The sequence below is a fragment of the Coregonus clupeaformis genome, chromosome 29, assembly GCF_020615455.1.
Source record: "Coregonus clupeaformis isolate EN_2021a chromosome 29, ASM2061545v1, whole genome shotgun sequence".
Classification (NCBI taxonomy): domain Eukaryota; kingdom Metazoa; phylum Chordata; class Actinopteri; order Salmoniformes; family Salmonidae; genus Coregonus; species Coregonus clupeaformis.
In genome coordinates, this window is record NC_059220.1 from 34,984,556 (window position 1) to 35,000,816 (window position 16,261).

The 16,261-nt window shown below is 43.6% G+C and overlaps 1 protein-coding gene across 2 annotated transcripts in view; it reads left to right on the top strand.

Annotated features, from left to right (window-relative positions):
* Nucleotides 1-8,237, top strand: part of LOC121571727 (ecto-NOX disulfide-thiol exchanger 1) — an 81,283-nt gene extending 73,046 nt beyond the window's left edge. For both annotated transcript variants that reach the window (XM_041883371.2, XM_041883372.2), the window contains 4 exons: nucleotides 2,074-2,133; nucleotides 2,809-2,911; nucleotides 6,914-6,999; nucleotides 7,155-8,237. In XM_041883371.2, coding sequence (XP_041739305.2) covers nucleotides 2,074-2,133; nucleotides 2,809-2,911; nucleotides 6,914-6,999; nucleotides 7,155-7,286 — 381 coding nt within the window. In that variant the 3' untranslated portion in view covers nucleotides 7,287-8,237. The remainder of the gene's footprint in view (nucleotides 1-2,073; nucleotides 2,134-2,808; nucleotides 2,912-6,913; nucleotides 7,000-7,154) is intronic.
* Nucleotides 8,238-16,261: the final 8,024 nt, after the last annotated feature.

A 16,261-nucleotide genomic window follows, 5' to 3' on the forward strand; every position in this document is an offset into this window, starting at 1 on the left:
TAATACAGGTAACGAGTGGAGGACAGAGGAGCCTCTTAAAGAAGAAGTTACAGGTCTGTGAGAGCCAGAAATCTTGCTTGTTTGTAGGTGACCAAATACTTATTTTCCACCATCATTTGCAAATAAATTCATTAAAAATCCTACAATGTGATTTTCTGGAATTTTTTTTCTCATTTTGTCTGTCATAGTTGACGTGTACCTATGATGAAAATTACAGGCCTCTCTCATCTTTTTAAGTGGGAGAACTTGCACAATTGGTGGCTGACTAAATACTTTTTTCCCCCACTGTATATTGTCCCATACAATAATTGGTTCTCTTAATTTTTTGTTCCTAAAAATGTTAACCCCTACTTTGAATTCAGCTGGCCTACAGCATGGTCAAGTCAATTCATGATTTGGATAGTTTACTATACATCTACTGATTTAGAACCACCACAAGTCAGCACAAAGAAAACAGGAGCACTGCCTCCGCTATTCATCATCAAATCAACTAGGCTTTAAATGCTTAGTTTAATACACTGAAAACAAACTTAAACACACCAGAAACAATTTAGTCCAATCAATGTTGCTAAATATCATGTGGCTGTCCATGGTACTGATTTGTGTGTGTCTGTGTGTGTGTGTGTGTGTGTGTGTGTGTGTGTGTGTGTGTGTGTGTGTGTGTGTGTGTGTGTGTGTGTGTGTGTGTGTGTGTGTGCAAGTAGAAAAAACATGTTGACTCGCCCTACTTGTAGACTAGATGAACCCCAATGCCATCCTCTCTGTCATGTTGGCAAAACGGTCTATGACTGTCATACAGTAGTACACACTTTTAGTTGTTGTTGTCCTAGACTAGGCTACCTGGCTAAAATGCTTGCTAGCCTAACTTCCTCGCATGGGCAACAATGAACCAGCTAAGTTAGCTAGCTAGCTAGCTAGTTAACATGAACCTATTACATCTAGGCCACATATTGAACTTCAATCGTCTCAAGCCAGTGGCACAATGTTTGAGTTTATGGTTAGATCAGAATCTACCAGTGGTGGAAAAAGTACCCAATTTTCATACTTCAGTAAAAGTAAAGATACCTTAATAGAAAATGACTTAAGTGAAAGTCACCCAGTAAAATACTACCTGAGTAAAAGTCAAAAAGTATTTGGTTTTAAATATACTTAAGTATCTAAAGTAAATGTAATTGCTAAAATATACTTAAGTATCAAAAGTAAAAGTACAAATAATTTCAAATTCCTTATATTAAGCAAACCAGATGGCACGATTCTTATTTTATTTTGTATTTACTGATAGCCGGCACACTCCAACAATCAGACATAATTTATAAACGAAGCATTTGTGTTTAGTGAGTCCACCAGATCAGAGGCAGTAGGGATGACCAGGGATGTTCTCTTGATAAGTGTGTGAATTTGACAATTTTCCTGTCCTGGTAAGCATTCAAAATGTAACAAGTACTTTTGATTGTCAGGGAAAATGTATGGAGTAAAAAGTACATCATTTTCTTTAGTGAAGTAAAAGTTGTAAAACATATAAATAGTTAAGTACAGATACCCCAAAAAACTACTTAAGTAGTACTTTAAAGTATTTTTACCTAAGTACTTTACACCACTGGAATCTACGTTATAATAATTTGCCTGTATCATTGGTCAAATTAATGTGGAAACCTTGCTTTCCTTGGCATCCATGAATACACTCCACTGCTGAGAATAATACCACCAGTGGATGGATGAGTGCCTTTCTGATTCTATCTGATTATGCTAACTGTAACTGTTTTATGATTGTTATTGGAGTGAGGTAATGGGAACATGAATTAGAATAGAGCTCCTGTGGAGAAAGAGTGTATTCAGCTGCCAGTGGATAGATGGATCAAATGAATAGATAGATGAACAAATAAAAGGAGAGATGGAACCTCCAGGGAGGATACATTGTTTCCATACAGTCTAAAGATTCTACATTTAACAACATCTACTTGGATCCTGCTTCTGTTACTAAGACCATGCTCTATGCCTCTGCTTGTTACCAGTGTTGAATGGTCAGTACTTGATGTTAGTCTCTGTCTTGTTCTCTGTGTGTCTTGTTTTCAGATGCTGACTAACGGGGATGTAGTGGTAGTGGAGGGGACCAACGGAGAAACACCTGAGAAGGTCAGTCCTCCCCAACATACACCACTATACAGTACGCACACAATACTGAACACCACAGGCAGCTGGTGGCACCTTAATTGGGGAGGACAGCTCATAGTAATGGCTGGAACGGAATAAATGGTACGGTATCAAACATATCAAACACATGGTTTCCATATGTATGATACCATTCCATCCATTCCAATCCAGCCATTATTATGAGCTGTCCTCCCCTCTCCAGCCTCCTGTGTACACACACACACACACACATACTCACTCACATGCAATCAACATCTCTGTACCCTCTTCTTGAGTGATTTTATTGACCCAGCCAGCCAGTGTGAGGAGACGTCAGCGTCTGATGACGTCTTCAGAGCAGGGGGTAGGCCTATGCATTAAGGGTGGGGGGGTATATGGGGGGTAAGTAAATTGGTGTTTGTTGAGGGGTTATGGTTTGTAGTGGGTTACTGTGTATGTCCCTTGTGCCCTGTGAAAGGCAGAGATGGACTGGTGAAGAGAGGAGAGGAGAAGGAGAAGGAGAGGGGGGAATCCCAATGGAGTAACACCAGTAGCACCAGCCACTCTCCTCTCTCTCATAAAAATAACACTACCCCAATGAGTGCACACACATATCAGCTCCCATTGCGTTTGTGTGTCTATAAGGACTAACACTGTGTTGTGTGTGTGTGTCTGTAGGTAGTGAACGGCTGTGCGACCACTCTGTACCGCAGCAGAGACAGGAGGAGTGAAGCAGCAATGAGAGGACCCCTCACATCAGAGAGGGAGGCTCTGCTACTGGGTAACATCATCTACTATCTATAACATACAGTACATATACAGCTTATGTATACTACAAAGCATAATATTATCTGGATTGTCAAATTATCGCCTGTAACTGGGAGTGTTTTAATGGTTGGGGTTAGACATGTTATAATTGTAACTAATGGCCTATTTATTGCCTTATCTCCATAAATTATTACATTTCCACACACTGTATATAGATTTTCTATTGTGTTATTGACTGTACGTTTTGTTTATTCCATATGTAACTCTGTGTTGTTGTTGTTTTTTCAGCACTGCTTTGCTTTATCTTGGCCAGGTCGCAGTTGTAAATGAGAACTTGTTCTCAACTGGCTTACCAGGTTAAATAAAGGTTAAATAAAAATAAATAAAAAATGTTGGAGGGGGGCCAGTTGTTAATGGGGTGAAACAGTCTTGAAACAGCCCAAGCCTGTCTGTCCAGCCTGGTCTCAGAGCAAAACATATTATATATTTTATTAAAATCCATGCCATTCCATTTAGTATATGTTACTTTACGTTAGGTTACATTACATTGGCCTACTTAAATCTGGGACACTCAAATAGGTATGATATGTTAAATTTGGTATGACAGGAGGTTAATTAAGGCAAAAATAAAAGGAGGGTGGTTGGTCGGGCGTATAATGTGAACATCTAGTAACCCAAAGGTTGCGTGTTCAAATCTCATTACGGACAACTTTAGCATTTTAGCTAATTAGAAACTTTGCAACTGCTTACTACTTTTTAGCTACTTTGCAACTACTTAGCATGTTCGCTTCCCCTTCCCCTAACCCTAACCCTAACCTTAACCCTTTAACCTAACTCCTAACCCTAACCTTAACCCTAACCTTAACTCCTAACCTAACAAAAGTATGTGGGCAACCCTTCAAATGAGTGGATTTGAGCACACAGCCATGCAATCTCCATAGACAAACATTGGCAGTAGAATGGCCTTGCTGAAGAGCTCAGTGACTTTCAACGTGGCACCGTCATAGGATGCCACCTTTCCAACAAAGTTTGTCAAATTTCTGCCCTGCTAGAGCTGCCCCGGTCAACTGTAAGTGCTGTTATTGTGAAGTGGAAAAATCTAGGAGCAACAACGGCTCAGCCGCGAAGTGGTAGGCCACACAATCTCACAGAACGGGACCACCGAGTGCTAAAGCGCGTGATGAATCACGCTTCACAATCTAGCAGTCTGACGGATTAATCTGGGTTTGGCGGATGCAAGGAGAACGCTACCTGCCCCAATGTATAGTGCCAACTGTAAAGTTTGGTGGACGAGGAATAATGGTCTGGGGCTGTTTTTCATGGTTCGGGCTAGGCCCCTTAGTTCCAGTGAAGGGAAATCTTAACGCTATAGCATACAATGACATTCTAGATGATTCTGTGCTTCCAAACTTTGTGGCAACAGTTTGGGGAAGGCCCTTTCCTGTTTCAGCATGACAATGCCCCCGTGCACAAAGCGAGGTATATACAGAAATGGTTTGTCGAGATCGGTGTGGAAGAACTGGACTGGCCTGGACAGAGCCCTCACCTCAACCCCATTGAACACCTTTGGGATGAATTGGAATGCCGACTGCGAGCCAGGCCTAATTGCCCAACATCAGTGGCCGACCTCACTAATGCTCTTGTGGCTGAATGGAAGCAAGTCCCTGCAGCAATGTTCCAACATCTAGTGGAAAGCCTTCCCAGAAGAGTGGAGGATGTTATAGCTGCAAAGGGGGGACCAACTCCATATTAATGCCCATGATTTTGGAATGAGATATTCGACGAGCATACTTTTGGTCATGTAGTGTATCATACTAAATGGAGTGGCACGGATTTTGTAAAATGTAGTATTTTTTGCTCTGAGACCAGTTAGGTCTGTCATGAACCAAAGGACTGGGTGGAGGGGGGCTCAGGGGAGAGGTAATGTGTGTCTGGTTGCCAAGCAGTACTCACTGGCCCTGGCCACACACACATCGACTTATCCCCACCGAACATAGGCACATGCAAACACACGCATGCATGCACGCACACACACCCACACACACATTATCTCTCCCAGCTGCACACGGCAGTGCTGGGGTTGTGTTCACACACAGAAACACACTTCATCGCAGGGCGCCGGGGACACTGAGATAGACGAGGACGCCGTCAGCCAGAACAGAAGAAAATACAAACCGGTTCCAGGCGAGAGGAGAGAAAGTTACTGACTGTAGAACACAAATTGCCTAATTCTCCCGTGGCTGTTCTCCCCCTCTCCCTCTATCCTCCCCCTCTACCTCTCCCTCTCTCCTCCCCCTCTCCCTCTCTCATCCCCCTCTCCCTCTATCCTCCCCCTCTACCTCTCCCTCTCTCCTCCCTCTCTCCTCCCCCTCTACCTCTCCCTCTCTCCTCCCCCTCTCCCTCTCCCTCTCTCCTCCCCCTCTCCCTCTCTCCTCCCCCTCTACCTCTCCTCCATTTCAGCTCCCAGAAATATAGTTTCATCACAAAAAGAAAGCAGCTTCTATTCTGATTCTGACTGGAGTCATTTTATCAGCCTGCTTTCCTTTTGTTTCCGTTCGCTGACTGAATCTCCTGTAGGCACAAGCACAAAATAGTTCTGTGCCAATTCTCAGATTAGCAGCTGGAAAGCGGAGCTCCTTTTGGTGCTGCAGGGAGGTGAAAGCAGCCTGCTTGGTGTGAAACAAAGCCAGAAGCCGGTTGGAGCAGAGGAGAGCAGAGAGAGAGCAGAGGAGAAGAGAAGAGAGGAGAGGAGAGGAGAGAGGAGTAGGCAGATGCACATTTATTTATTTTAACACAGCCCACAGAAAGCCAACATGAAGGAGAGGAGAGGCAGAGCTCTCTATCTCCTTGCCAGCCAGCCACCCTGCCTGCTTCCCAGCCTGCCGCAGCCAGTGGGGGCTAGTGGGGAGGAGCTATAGGAGGACGGGCTCATTGTAATGGCTGGAATAGAATTAATGGAACGGAGTCAAACATGTGGCTACCATACGTTTGATGTGTTTGATACATTTACATTACATTTTAGTCATTTAGCAGACGCTCTTATCCAGAGTGCATACATAATTTTTCATACTGGCCCCCCGTGGGAATCGAACCCACAACCCTGCCGTTGCAAACGCCATGCTCTACCAACTGAGCTACATCCCTGCCGGCCATTCCCTCCCCTACCCTGGACGACGCTGGGCCAATTGTGCGCCGCCCTGATACTGTTCCATTTATTCTATTCCAGCCATTACAATGAGCCCATCCTCCTATAGCTCCTCCCACCAGCCTCCTCTGACCGCAGCCACCACAGCTTCTGGGCTTTTAATTTTTCTGTAGGGGACACACACCTTTACACACACGCAAACACATACAGACACGCATCCACATTCATGGACACACACAACAACACGTCCACAACACGTATAGAAGTGAACGCACACACACGTGAACACAGACACTCAAGCACACACATGCACACACTAAGACCCCCCACACAATCACACCCTCCCTTCCCCCTTTCTGCAGTGTGGTGGTTCCGTGTGAGTGGTGGTAGCTGAGGAGAGTAAATTAGTCCTGTCTGTAATGGGCAATGTTCCATCATATAAATCAGGGGAATAAATATTGGCTCAGGGTTCCCAGGGGACCGCACTATATTCTCTCCCCCTGAGTTGAAGTGCTACATCTGCAGGACCTCTCACAAGTAATCAACTCAAGTGTTGTTTCTGCTCGGACCAGCGTTCTTTATGGCGGCGTGGGATGCATTTATTGCACGGCACGTTGGCAAGATGCAGATTGCAGCTCTGCTGGAGAGCTGGAGTTGAACAGCCTGTTCTTTCTCTTCCCTCTCTCTGTGTTCTCTCTCTCTCTCTCTCTCTCTCTCTCTCTCTCTCTCTCTCTCTCTCTCTCTCTCTCTCTCTCTCTCTCTCTCTCTATCTATATATATATATCTTTCTATATCTCTTTCTATCTCAATGTTTCTCTCTCTCTCTTCTCTATCTCTCATCTCTCTCAATCTCTCCCTGTGTCTCTGCAGGCATCATATCTACCTTCCTCCATGTCCATCCGTTCGGAGCCAACATCGACTATCTGTGGTCCTACATCCAGAGACTGGACACTACGGTCAGTTTATTTACATGAAATAGTCACTAAAATAGAGAAAGGGAAAAAAGCTGGGGGGGAAACTGAAATGGGCTTCTGAAATCTCATCTAATTGTGACACAAATAGGAAAGACCCGTTAGGTGATGTCACCTGTCCCCATCCCTCTCCCGTCCAGGTGTCAGCGGGGGAGTTGGAGTCTCTGATGGGTCGTCTGCCCAGTGTCTTCAGACAGGAGCTGAGTGGAGTGGGAGCCACGCTGGAGAAACGCTGGAAGTTCTGTGGCTTCCAGAGCCTCGCCTCCATGTGACACAGGGACACACACACATCATATGACCCAAGACACACACACGGCCTGACAGACCACATGTGGGACAGGAATATACACACTTCCTGACGAGCCGCAAAGCCTGGTGGACACATGAATAGAAGGCGTGTCAAACCCACAGACTGTGTTTGAATGGTGTGTGTGTTTGTTGTGTATCCACAGACATCCACAGTACATAGTGATGATACTCAAACACAAAACAGACATTGATGGATCTTTCCGAGATATATCTTTGCAAGGGATCTGCTGACAATGAGGTAGAGGGATCCACATGGATCTCCACTCTACGCTGTATAACAAGATCCACGGATGTCAGCCAAGGGGGTCACAGAGCAGACATTCTCTATGGTAACGTAGTGACCAGACCCCAGCCAACAGAACCTGAACAGATGGTTCTTAGTTACAACGTCTCTCTCTCATGGACTGGAGTTGTTTGAGATGCCTATTTCTCTGTTCCCTCTCTTTCTCTGTTCTCTCTCTCTATCCCACTAGGCTGGGAGGGATCCAGGAATATCGGACTGCAGCAATCGAAATATGGATGGGAATGGGGAACATTTGAGAATTGGGGAATGGGCGTGGGGGAGTACAGGACAGATTTATAACTGTAACCCTTGTAACCCAGTTTCACACTCCAACAGGATTGCAGTGTTAGCCAGCCTCTCTCTCTCTCTCGCTCGCTCTCTCTCTCTCTCTCTCGCTCGCTCGCTCTCCGTCTGTCTGTGGCCCAGAACTGACTTTAGTAGCCTACTGATGACTGGTGCTGATACTGTTGGGTTGGGACTGTACTGTAGGCCTCCATCTCCATCTCTGGATGTCTCTCTCTGCTCTGGCCTTCTGTGTCCAGTGTGTGCTGTGCATTCTGCCACTGTTTAACTGGTATCTACTCATTTAAATTATGATGTTTTCTAATGTAATAAAAGGTTTTTATCCAAACATCTTCTGATCAATATAAAACATTTTCGATTCAAGAAGCTTTATCGGCATGACAAGCAACTAAATTCACAGACTGGTAATGGCAAGACAGGGCTGTTAATGGCAAAAGATCCAAGCTTGTGCATAGATCTGAAATCCTGTATGTTTTGGTTTAATGAATGTGATCCAGATAGTGAGCTGATATTCCATGTTGGATGATGTGCTGCATCTCCCTGATGAGGGAGGATTTAAGAATGTATTAATACTGGATGAGGAGAGAGAGAGAGAGAGAGAGAACGAACAGAACAGTATCTGTGGGTTTAATATGTACTCCTTCTCTCCTTCTCTCCCGGTACTTTCTCCGCTCCTCTTGCTTCTGATCATGTGCTGGTACGCTCTATGGGCCCGATTCCGAAATTACGCCTTTCTTACGCACGCCTTTCCTATGCACTTCTCAGTAGCTGGTATTCCATAATGATTCAAATAGGCTACATGTCCCGACTTAGTGCCTAATATGATCCACTAATGCTAGCAACCCTCAGGAACAACTTACATGGACGTGACAGAGGAAAGAAAGGTAAACGGAATGGAATGATGCAAAATGGAAGCTAAAATTGAAGAAAACTAACACTAAAATGACAGTTATAAATGTATGTGGATATTACTAACGGTGGCTCCCGATGGTGGCTAATATTTAACATGATACAAATTGTAAAATAAAACTAAGAAAAGCTCGGGCATAGGCTATAATTAAAACATTCTAAAGTACATACATCAAAAGCACCACACACACACACACACACACACACACACACACACACACACACACACACAACAATACATGTACACCCCGTATTGCTTTGTCTGATGCAACAGCAAGGTAAGCAGGGGAGTCTATGGGAGGATCTGGCCCTGTCTGCTCTGCACTAACCCCTTTCTGCTCTCTCATGGACAGAGGATTGCTGTCACCATGGAGAGCAGTATGAAGGGTCATAGGCCTGTCATATGCCTGTCAAAGACCTGTCATAAGCAGCCATAGTGGATGGAGAGACCAGACCACTGCAGCCAACTGTACCACTCAGACCCATGTAATGCATATACGGCTCTGGTTCCACTGTTCTTTTCATTCTATTAATCCTCCTATCCACAAAGAGATCAGCTGGCAAGATGTGATTGGATTGGAGTGTAGTCCATTTCAGAGATGTATATTTAATCCCTGATTGATGCCTTGCCGTGGAGCCAAGGCTTTGCTGAGTTTTCCCTCCATCCCTCCATCCCACAGCTCTGCTCTCCATATGATTCCACTTTAGACAAACTCTCTCATCTGCCTCAGGATTTAAGCACACACATTCAGGATGTCCAGCTGGAGAAACACATCAATTAAGGAATCACATCATTCCTCATCTTTACTCTGTTTACTGATTTTATTTTTTGTCCATGGTGAAATATTATGAAATATCAAATGTTTCCTTACCATGCAATTCGACCAGGAAACACTACTAACCCTACAATTAATCTGTAAATACAGATCTACACTGAATGATGTCTTGATTGATGTCATATTTGCAGATTCTGCCTTTTCCACTATTCTATATACATTTAATTAATTCGATTTTTAATTAATCTACACATTATCATTCAACAATGACATAATTACTCTTATCAGGAATGCTTGATTGTCTAGACATGCCCTTGATGTCTTTGGAATATTAATTCTTAAAATTATCATAATAAGATTCTCTTTTCCAGTTTTCGATTTCAGACGTTGACTATAAATGCGTTCAATCTCAAAAGTAATTGTTTACATTAATTGATTAATTTAACAGTAAATCTATGTGACTAACATTATTGTTGTCATTTAAGCATGAATGGTAGTTACAGTTTTCAGAAATGTGACTAAATTAGCCACATCTAGATAAGCAACAATAGAGTTCTGACAACCGCCCTGTACCACAGTCTTGTTTTAGGCTGAGGGTTTGGCTAAGGAAGATACATACACATGACAGTTCCCTATCCTCTGGGCCCGGCTGGAACAGAAAAATAATCACTTCCATGAGGGATACACACAGTGATTTGCTATTTTTACGCTCCTAAATCGTGAACAGGAATAATCACAGAGCTCAAGCCGATGCTGTAAGGCAGCAAACCACAGCGAACTCTGCTGAAACGGCACACACAGTTCATTACACAGTACAGTATTCACAGTATTCATATTAATGTGTAATTTGCTTATGGGAGGCCAAGACAGTTTGTTTATGTCGCCCCTGTGTTTGTACACAGATAGCATGCAGTAGTGGTCCATCATGCATGTGCTTACTCTCCCTTCCTCCATCCGGGAGTGTAGGGCCATGCCTGGGAGATGCTGATGGTTGCAGAAGGACGAATAACCAATGGAATGGGGCAAACACAACCCAATGTTTACACAAGCTGACATCGGGCCTGTGATGGCTTCCTATTCTAGAAAATCAAATCAAATCAAAATTTTGTTTGCCACATGCGCTGAATAGAACAGGTGTAGACCTTACAGTGAAATGCTTACTTACAAGCCCTTAACCAGCAATGCAGTTTTAAGGAAAATAAGTAAAAAATAGATAAGTAAAAAATACAACAACTAAAATAATTAAAGAGCAGCAGTAAAATAAAATAACAGTAGCTAGGCTATATACAGGGGGTACCGGTACAGAGTCAATGTGCGGGGGCACAGGTTAGTCGAGGTAATTGAGGTAATATGTACATGTGGGTAGAGTTAAAGTGACTATGCATAGATAATAAACAGAGAGTAGCAGCAGCGTAAAAGAGGGGGGTGGGTATGGGGTGGGGTGACAATGCAAATAGTCTGGGTAGCCATGATTAGCTGTTCAGGAGTCTTATGGCTTGGGGGTAGAAGCTGTTAAGAAGCCTTTTGGACCTAGACTTGGCGCTCTGGTACCGCTTGCCATGCGGTAGCAGAGAGAACAGTCTATGACTAGGGTGGCTGGAGTCTTTGACAAATTTTAGGGCCTTCCTCTGACACCGTCTGGTATAGAGGTCCTGGATGGCAGGAAGCTTGGCCCCAATGATGTACTGGGCCGTATGCACCACCCTCTGTAGTGCCTTGCGGTCGGAGGCCGAGCAGTTGCCATACCAGGCAGTGATGCAACCAGTCAGGATGCTCTCGATGGTGCAGCTGTAGAACTTTTTGAGGATCTGAGGACCCATGCCAAATCTTTTCAGTCTCCTGAGGGGGAATATGCTTTGTCGTGCCCTCTTCACGACTGTCTTGGTGTGTTTGGACCATGATAGTTTGTTGGTGATGTGGACACCAAGGAACTTGAAGCTCTCAACCTGTTCCACGACAGCCCCATCGATGTAAAGCCTAATTTAGAATCCCCATCCTTCTCTTCTTGCCTTCCCCCTGTCTCTCTCTCTCTCATTCTGTCCCTCTCTCTCTCTTTCTCACTTTCTGTTGTACTCTCTCTCTTCCTTTCTCTCCTTCTCCAATTCTCTCTCTCTCTCTGCCAATTCTGTCTGTTTTGTTCTATGTGTGTGTGACATCACCAGCTAGCTGCTAGCAGATACAGAGGTCGTATAGTTTAGTTGTCTGCTGGGAGCTGTGAACATGTATATTGTCTGGGACAGTAATGAGATCCAGGAGAGTCTCAATAGTCTGGAGTAGCTTACTATACTCATCTCCTTTCATCGTGTCAAATTAGCTTCTCTTCTCGTCTCCTTTCCTTCATATGCTAGGATCTGAAAACCCAGGATAGGTGGAGTGGAGGCAATATGGTGGAAACCCATACATTCGATCATCTGTATCAGTCGACATGAAACAAAGGAGAAGACAAGAGGAAACAATATCATTTGAAATAGTTTGGGAAGTGTCTGGGGACATTGAGGAAATCTTACATTTACATAATGTAAGATTTACACAACAGATCAAACATTTGATTTATGCACTTGTATTGTATCTCCAGTTATGATTGTGCCCATACGACAGTAACAAGTAAACAAAGATAATTGATTTACGTATGATAATAGACAACAGCTGCAGTACTGTGTCATTGTGACCTTCAATGACATGCCGTTTATTTACAGTCATTTCTACAATGCAAATAAACATTTCAGAGAGAGAGAGAGAGTTGCAGACTGTCAGTTAGGCTGCCAACATGTATGCCTCTGGGTCAAGAAATCTGTCGCTGCTTCTCTCAGCTCAGAGGTGTGTCTGTCTGTCTGTCTGTCTGTCTGTCTGTCTGTCTGTCTGTCTGTCTGTCTGTCTGTCTGTGTGTCTGTGTGTCTGTGTGTCTGTGTGTCTGTCTGTCTGCTTAGGTGGGTGAGTGTGCGCGTGCATGCGCTCCTGTGTCTGCCTGCTTATGTCGGTGTGTGTGTATAAATGAGGGCTCCATCTATAAATATCAGTAGTGTTAGCAGCCGAGGGAGTGCAGACAGCAGCAGCATTAGCCAGGCAACATGTTCTAAATGCGTCTGTTGACAGCATTAATTAGCCATGGGCCTTTGTGTGTCTTTGTTTACAGCGATGAAGCGTTTCACATTCCACCTGTTTCAAAGCTTCTAATGTCATGCCTCTTTAATGAGGCCTCACTGCATGTGTCTGGAATTATCCTTGCCTAGGAGCCATTGCTATGAGTAATGGCCTTATTGTGATGTTGCCGTTTGTACCAGGAAATACTGAGGGATGGAGGTCTTTCACTCAGGTCTGCCTCTCTTACATCCCACCACATTATCATATGAATGACAATGACCTATGGATTTTGTTGTGCCCACCTGAATGAGCCATTGGTTGCTGCAGCTGTTCTGTCATCTCTCTCTAACTCCCTATCTTGTTCTCATCAGATCAACATCCTGATGTCAAACACACCGACCTCACCAAAATGGCTGCCAGCCCCCTGTGACCTCTCCAACATGGCTTCCAGCCCCCTGTGACCTCTCCAACATGGCTGCCGTTCCAGCCATCTCTCTGCCAGACAGATGCTCTGCTGCGCCCAGCCCTGGAGCAGACATCCTGAGGGCTGATTTTGTAACTTCTCTGGCTGGCCTACATCTGAACATAACCTCTAGTCCTCCTGTGTGTCTGACAGCACAGCTGCAGGAGGTGAGGAATCCTTTAAGATCTGAGAGGTGAGGACTGACAGGTAGAGGAGAGATTTTAGTTTAGTTTAGTGTCAAAAGATGAGGGGATGAGAAGAGGAGATGCAGCAGTAGCCTTGTGTGTGTGTGTGTGTGTGTGTGTGTGTGTGACTGACATTGAACCAGTATCATCTATGCGCCACAACACTGAGTTAGCCCACTGAGTTAAAACCAAAACTATGTTTTGCATTAACTCTGTTTTTTACACATTATGTGCTAATCTTTGAAATGCTGTCTCAATGCAATTATTGGCACCACGAATGAACCTGTCAAATGATCTCATAGATGGCAGATCAAGAGTGGTTAAACTCAAATATACTAATTGATAAAATAACTTTTTTTTTTTTACAAAATGTTTTAAAAAGGTATAATCTTCGTAAATGATATTATCGGTAGGACTGGTGGAGTTATGCATACTGCATTAGCATCGAACAGCCCCCGCGATATGCAACTTTTCAGGGAAGTCAGGAACCAATACACAATTAGTTAGGAAAGCAAAGGCTAGCTTTTTCAAACAGAAATTTGCATCCTGTAGCCCTAACTCCAAAAAGTTTTGGGACACTGTAAAGTCCATGGAGAATAAAAGCACCTCCTCCCAGCTGCCCACTGCACTGAGGCTAGGAAACACTGTCACCACCGATAAAACTACGATAATCAAGAATTTCAATAAGCATTTTGCTACGGCTGGCCATGCTTTCCACCTGGCTACCCCTACCCCGGCCACCAGCTCTGCACCCTCCGCTGCAACTTGCCCATGCCCCCCCCGCTTCTCCTTCACCCAAATTCAGATAGCTGATGTCCTGAAAGAGCTGCAAAATCTGGACCCCTACAAATCAGCTGGGCTAGACAGTCTGGACTCTTTCTTTCTAAAATTAGCCGCCGAAATTGTCGCAACCCCTATTACTAGCCTGTTCAACCTCTCTTTCGTATCGTCTGAGATCCCCAGAGATTGGAAAGCTGCCGCGGTCATCCCCCTCTTCAAAGGGGGTGACACTCTAGATCCAAACTGTTACAGACCTATATCCATCCTACCCTGCCTTTCGAAAGTATTTGAAAGCCAAGTTAACAAACAGATCACTGACCACTTCGAATCCCACCGTACCTTCTCCACTATACAATCTGGTTTCCGAGCTGGTCATGGGTGCACCTCAGCTACGCTCAAGGTCCTAAACGATATAATAACCGCGATTGATAAAAGACAGTACTGTGCAGCCGTCTTCATCGACCTGGCCAAGGCTTTCGACTCTGTCAACCACCGCATTCTTATTGGCAGACTAAATAGCCTTGGTTTCTCAACTGACTGCCTCGCCTGGTTCACCAACTACTTTTCAGATAGAGTTCAATGTGTCAAATCGGAGGGCCTGTTGTCTGAACCTCTGGCAGTCTCTATGGGGGTGCCACAGGGTTCAATTCTCGGGCCGACTCTATTCTCTGTGTATATCAATGATGTCGCTCTTGCTGCTGGTGACTCTCAGAGCCACCTCTACGCAGACGACACCATTTTGTATACATTTGGCCCTTCATTGGACACTGTGTTAACAAACCTCCAAACGAGCTTCAATGCCATACAACACTCCTTCCGTGGCCTCCAACTGCTCTTAAACGCTAGTATAACTAAATGCATGCTCTTCAATCGAACACTGCTTGCACCCGCCCGCCCGACTAGAATCACTACTATTGTTATTTACATTGTTATTTATTTTGCTCATTTGCACACCAGTATCTCTATTTGCACATCATCTTCTGCACATCTATCACTCCAGTGTTAATACTAAATTGTAATTATTTTGCACTATGGCCTATTTATTGCCTTACCTCCATAACTTACTACATTTGCACACACTGTATATAGATTTTATATTTCCTATTGTGTTATTGGATGTACGTTTTTGTTTATTCCATATGTAACACTGTGTTGTTGTTGTTTTTATCGCACTGCTTTGCTTTATCTTGGCCAGGTCGCAGTTGTAAATGAGAACTTGTTCTCAACTGGCTTACCTGGTTAAATAAAGGTGAAATAAAAAATAAATAAAAATGAATTGATACGCAAAACGATGCCGGATTCAAAACTTTGAAATTTTCAATTGAAATTATTATATAAAATTCTTGCTACCAATAGAATGTTATTTATATGGGGGATACAATCTTCCCAGCTCTGCAGATTTTGCTGCAAAGAGACAGAATCATTAGATCATTTGTTTTGGTACTGTCCATTTGTAGCTTGTTTTTGGACACAGGTCCAGGAATGGCTAAAGGATTGCAATATTTACCTGGAGCTAACCCTGCAGATAGCACTACTGGGTGATCTGAAAGGTCATAGTCAATCGATCAATAATATAATAATACTTTTAGCAAAAATGTTTATTTTCAATTTACGATCTGTAAAACCAATGAGAATAGATAGGTTCAGAACTTTTGAATGGAGCTGAAGGATGGGACTAATAACAACAACTAATAAAATCAAGATAACTAATTTAAAGCATACTGTGTCCATAATAAGTATATAGGTTATAGGTTGAGAGCTTTTGTGAAAGCTCACAGTTAGAAAAATATGGCATTTAGAAGCAAACCAGATGGACATCATGAAAATGATTGGAGGAAGTTCAGGAGTAAAAACAAACAAAATATAATTATTGTAGAATTTGACCGTGTCCATAAAATGTATATAGTATGTATGGGCTGGAAGTAGAGGCATATGCGTTGTTGTCCACTAGTTTACTCCAATTGAGGAAGGGGTGATGGGGTTGGAAAGTAATGAAGGGAAATATAATTTAAAAAAGGATATGTGTGTGTGTATGGATGTATGTATATATGTATGTATGTATATATATGTGTGTGTATGTATGTGTATATGTATATATGTATGTATGCATATATATACAGTGGGGAGAACAAGTATTTGATACACTGCCGATTTTGCA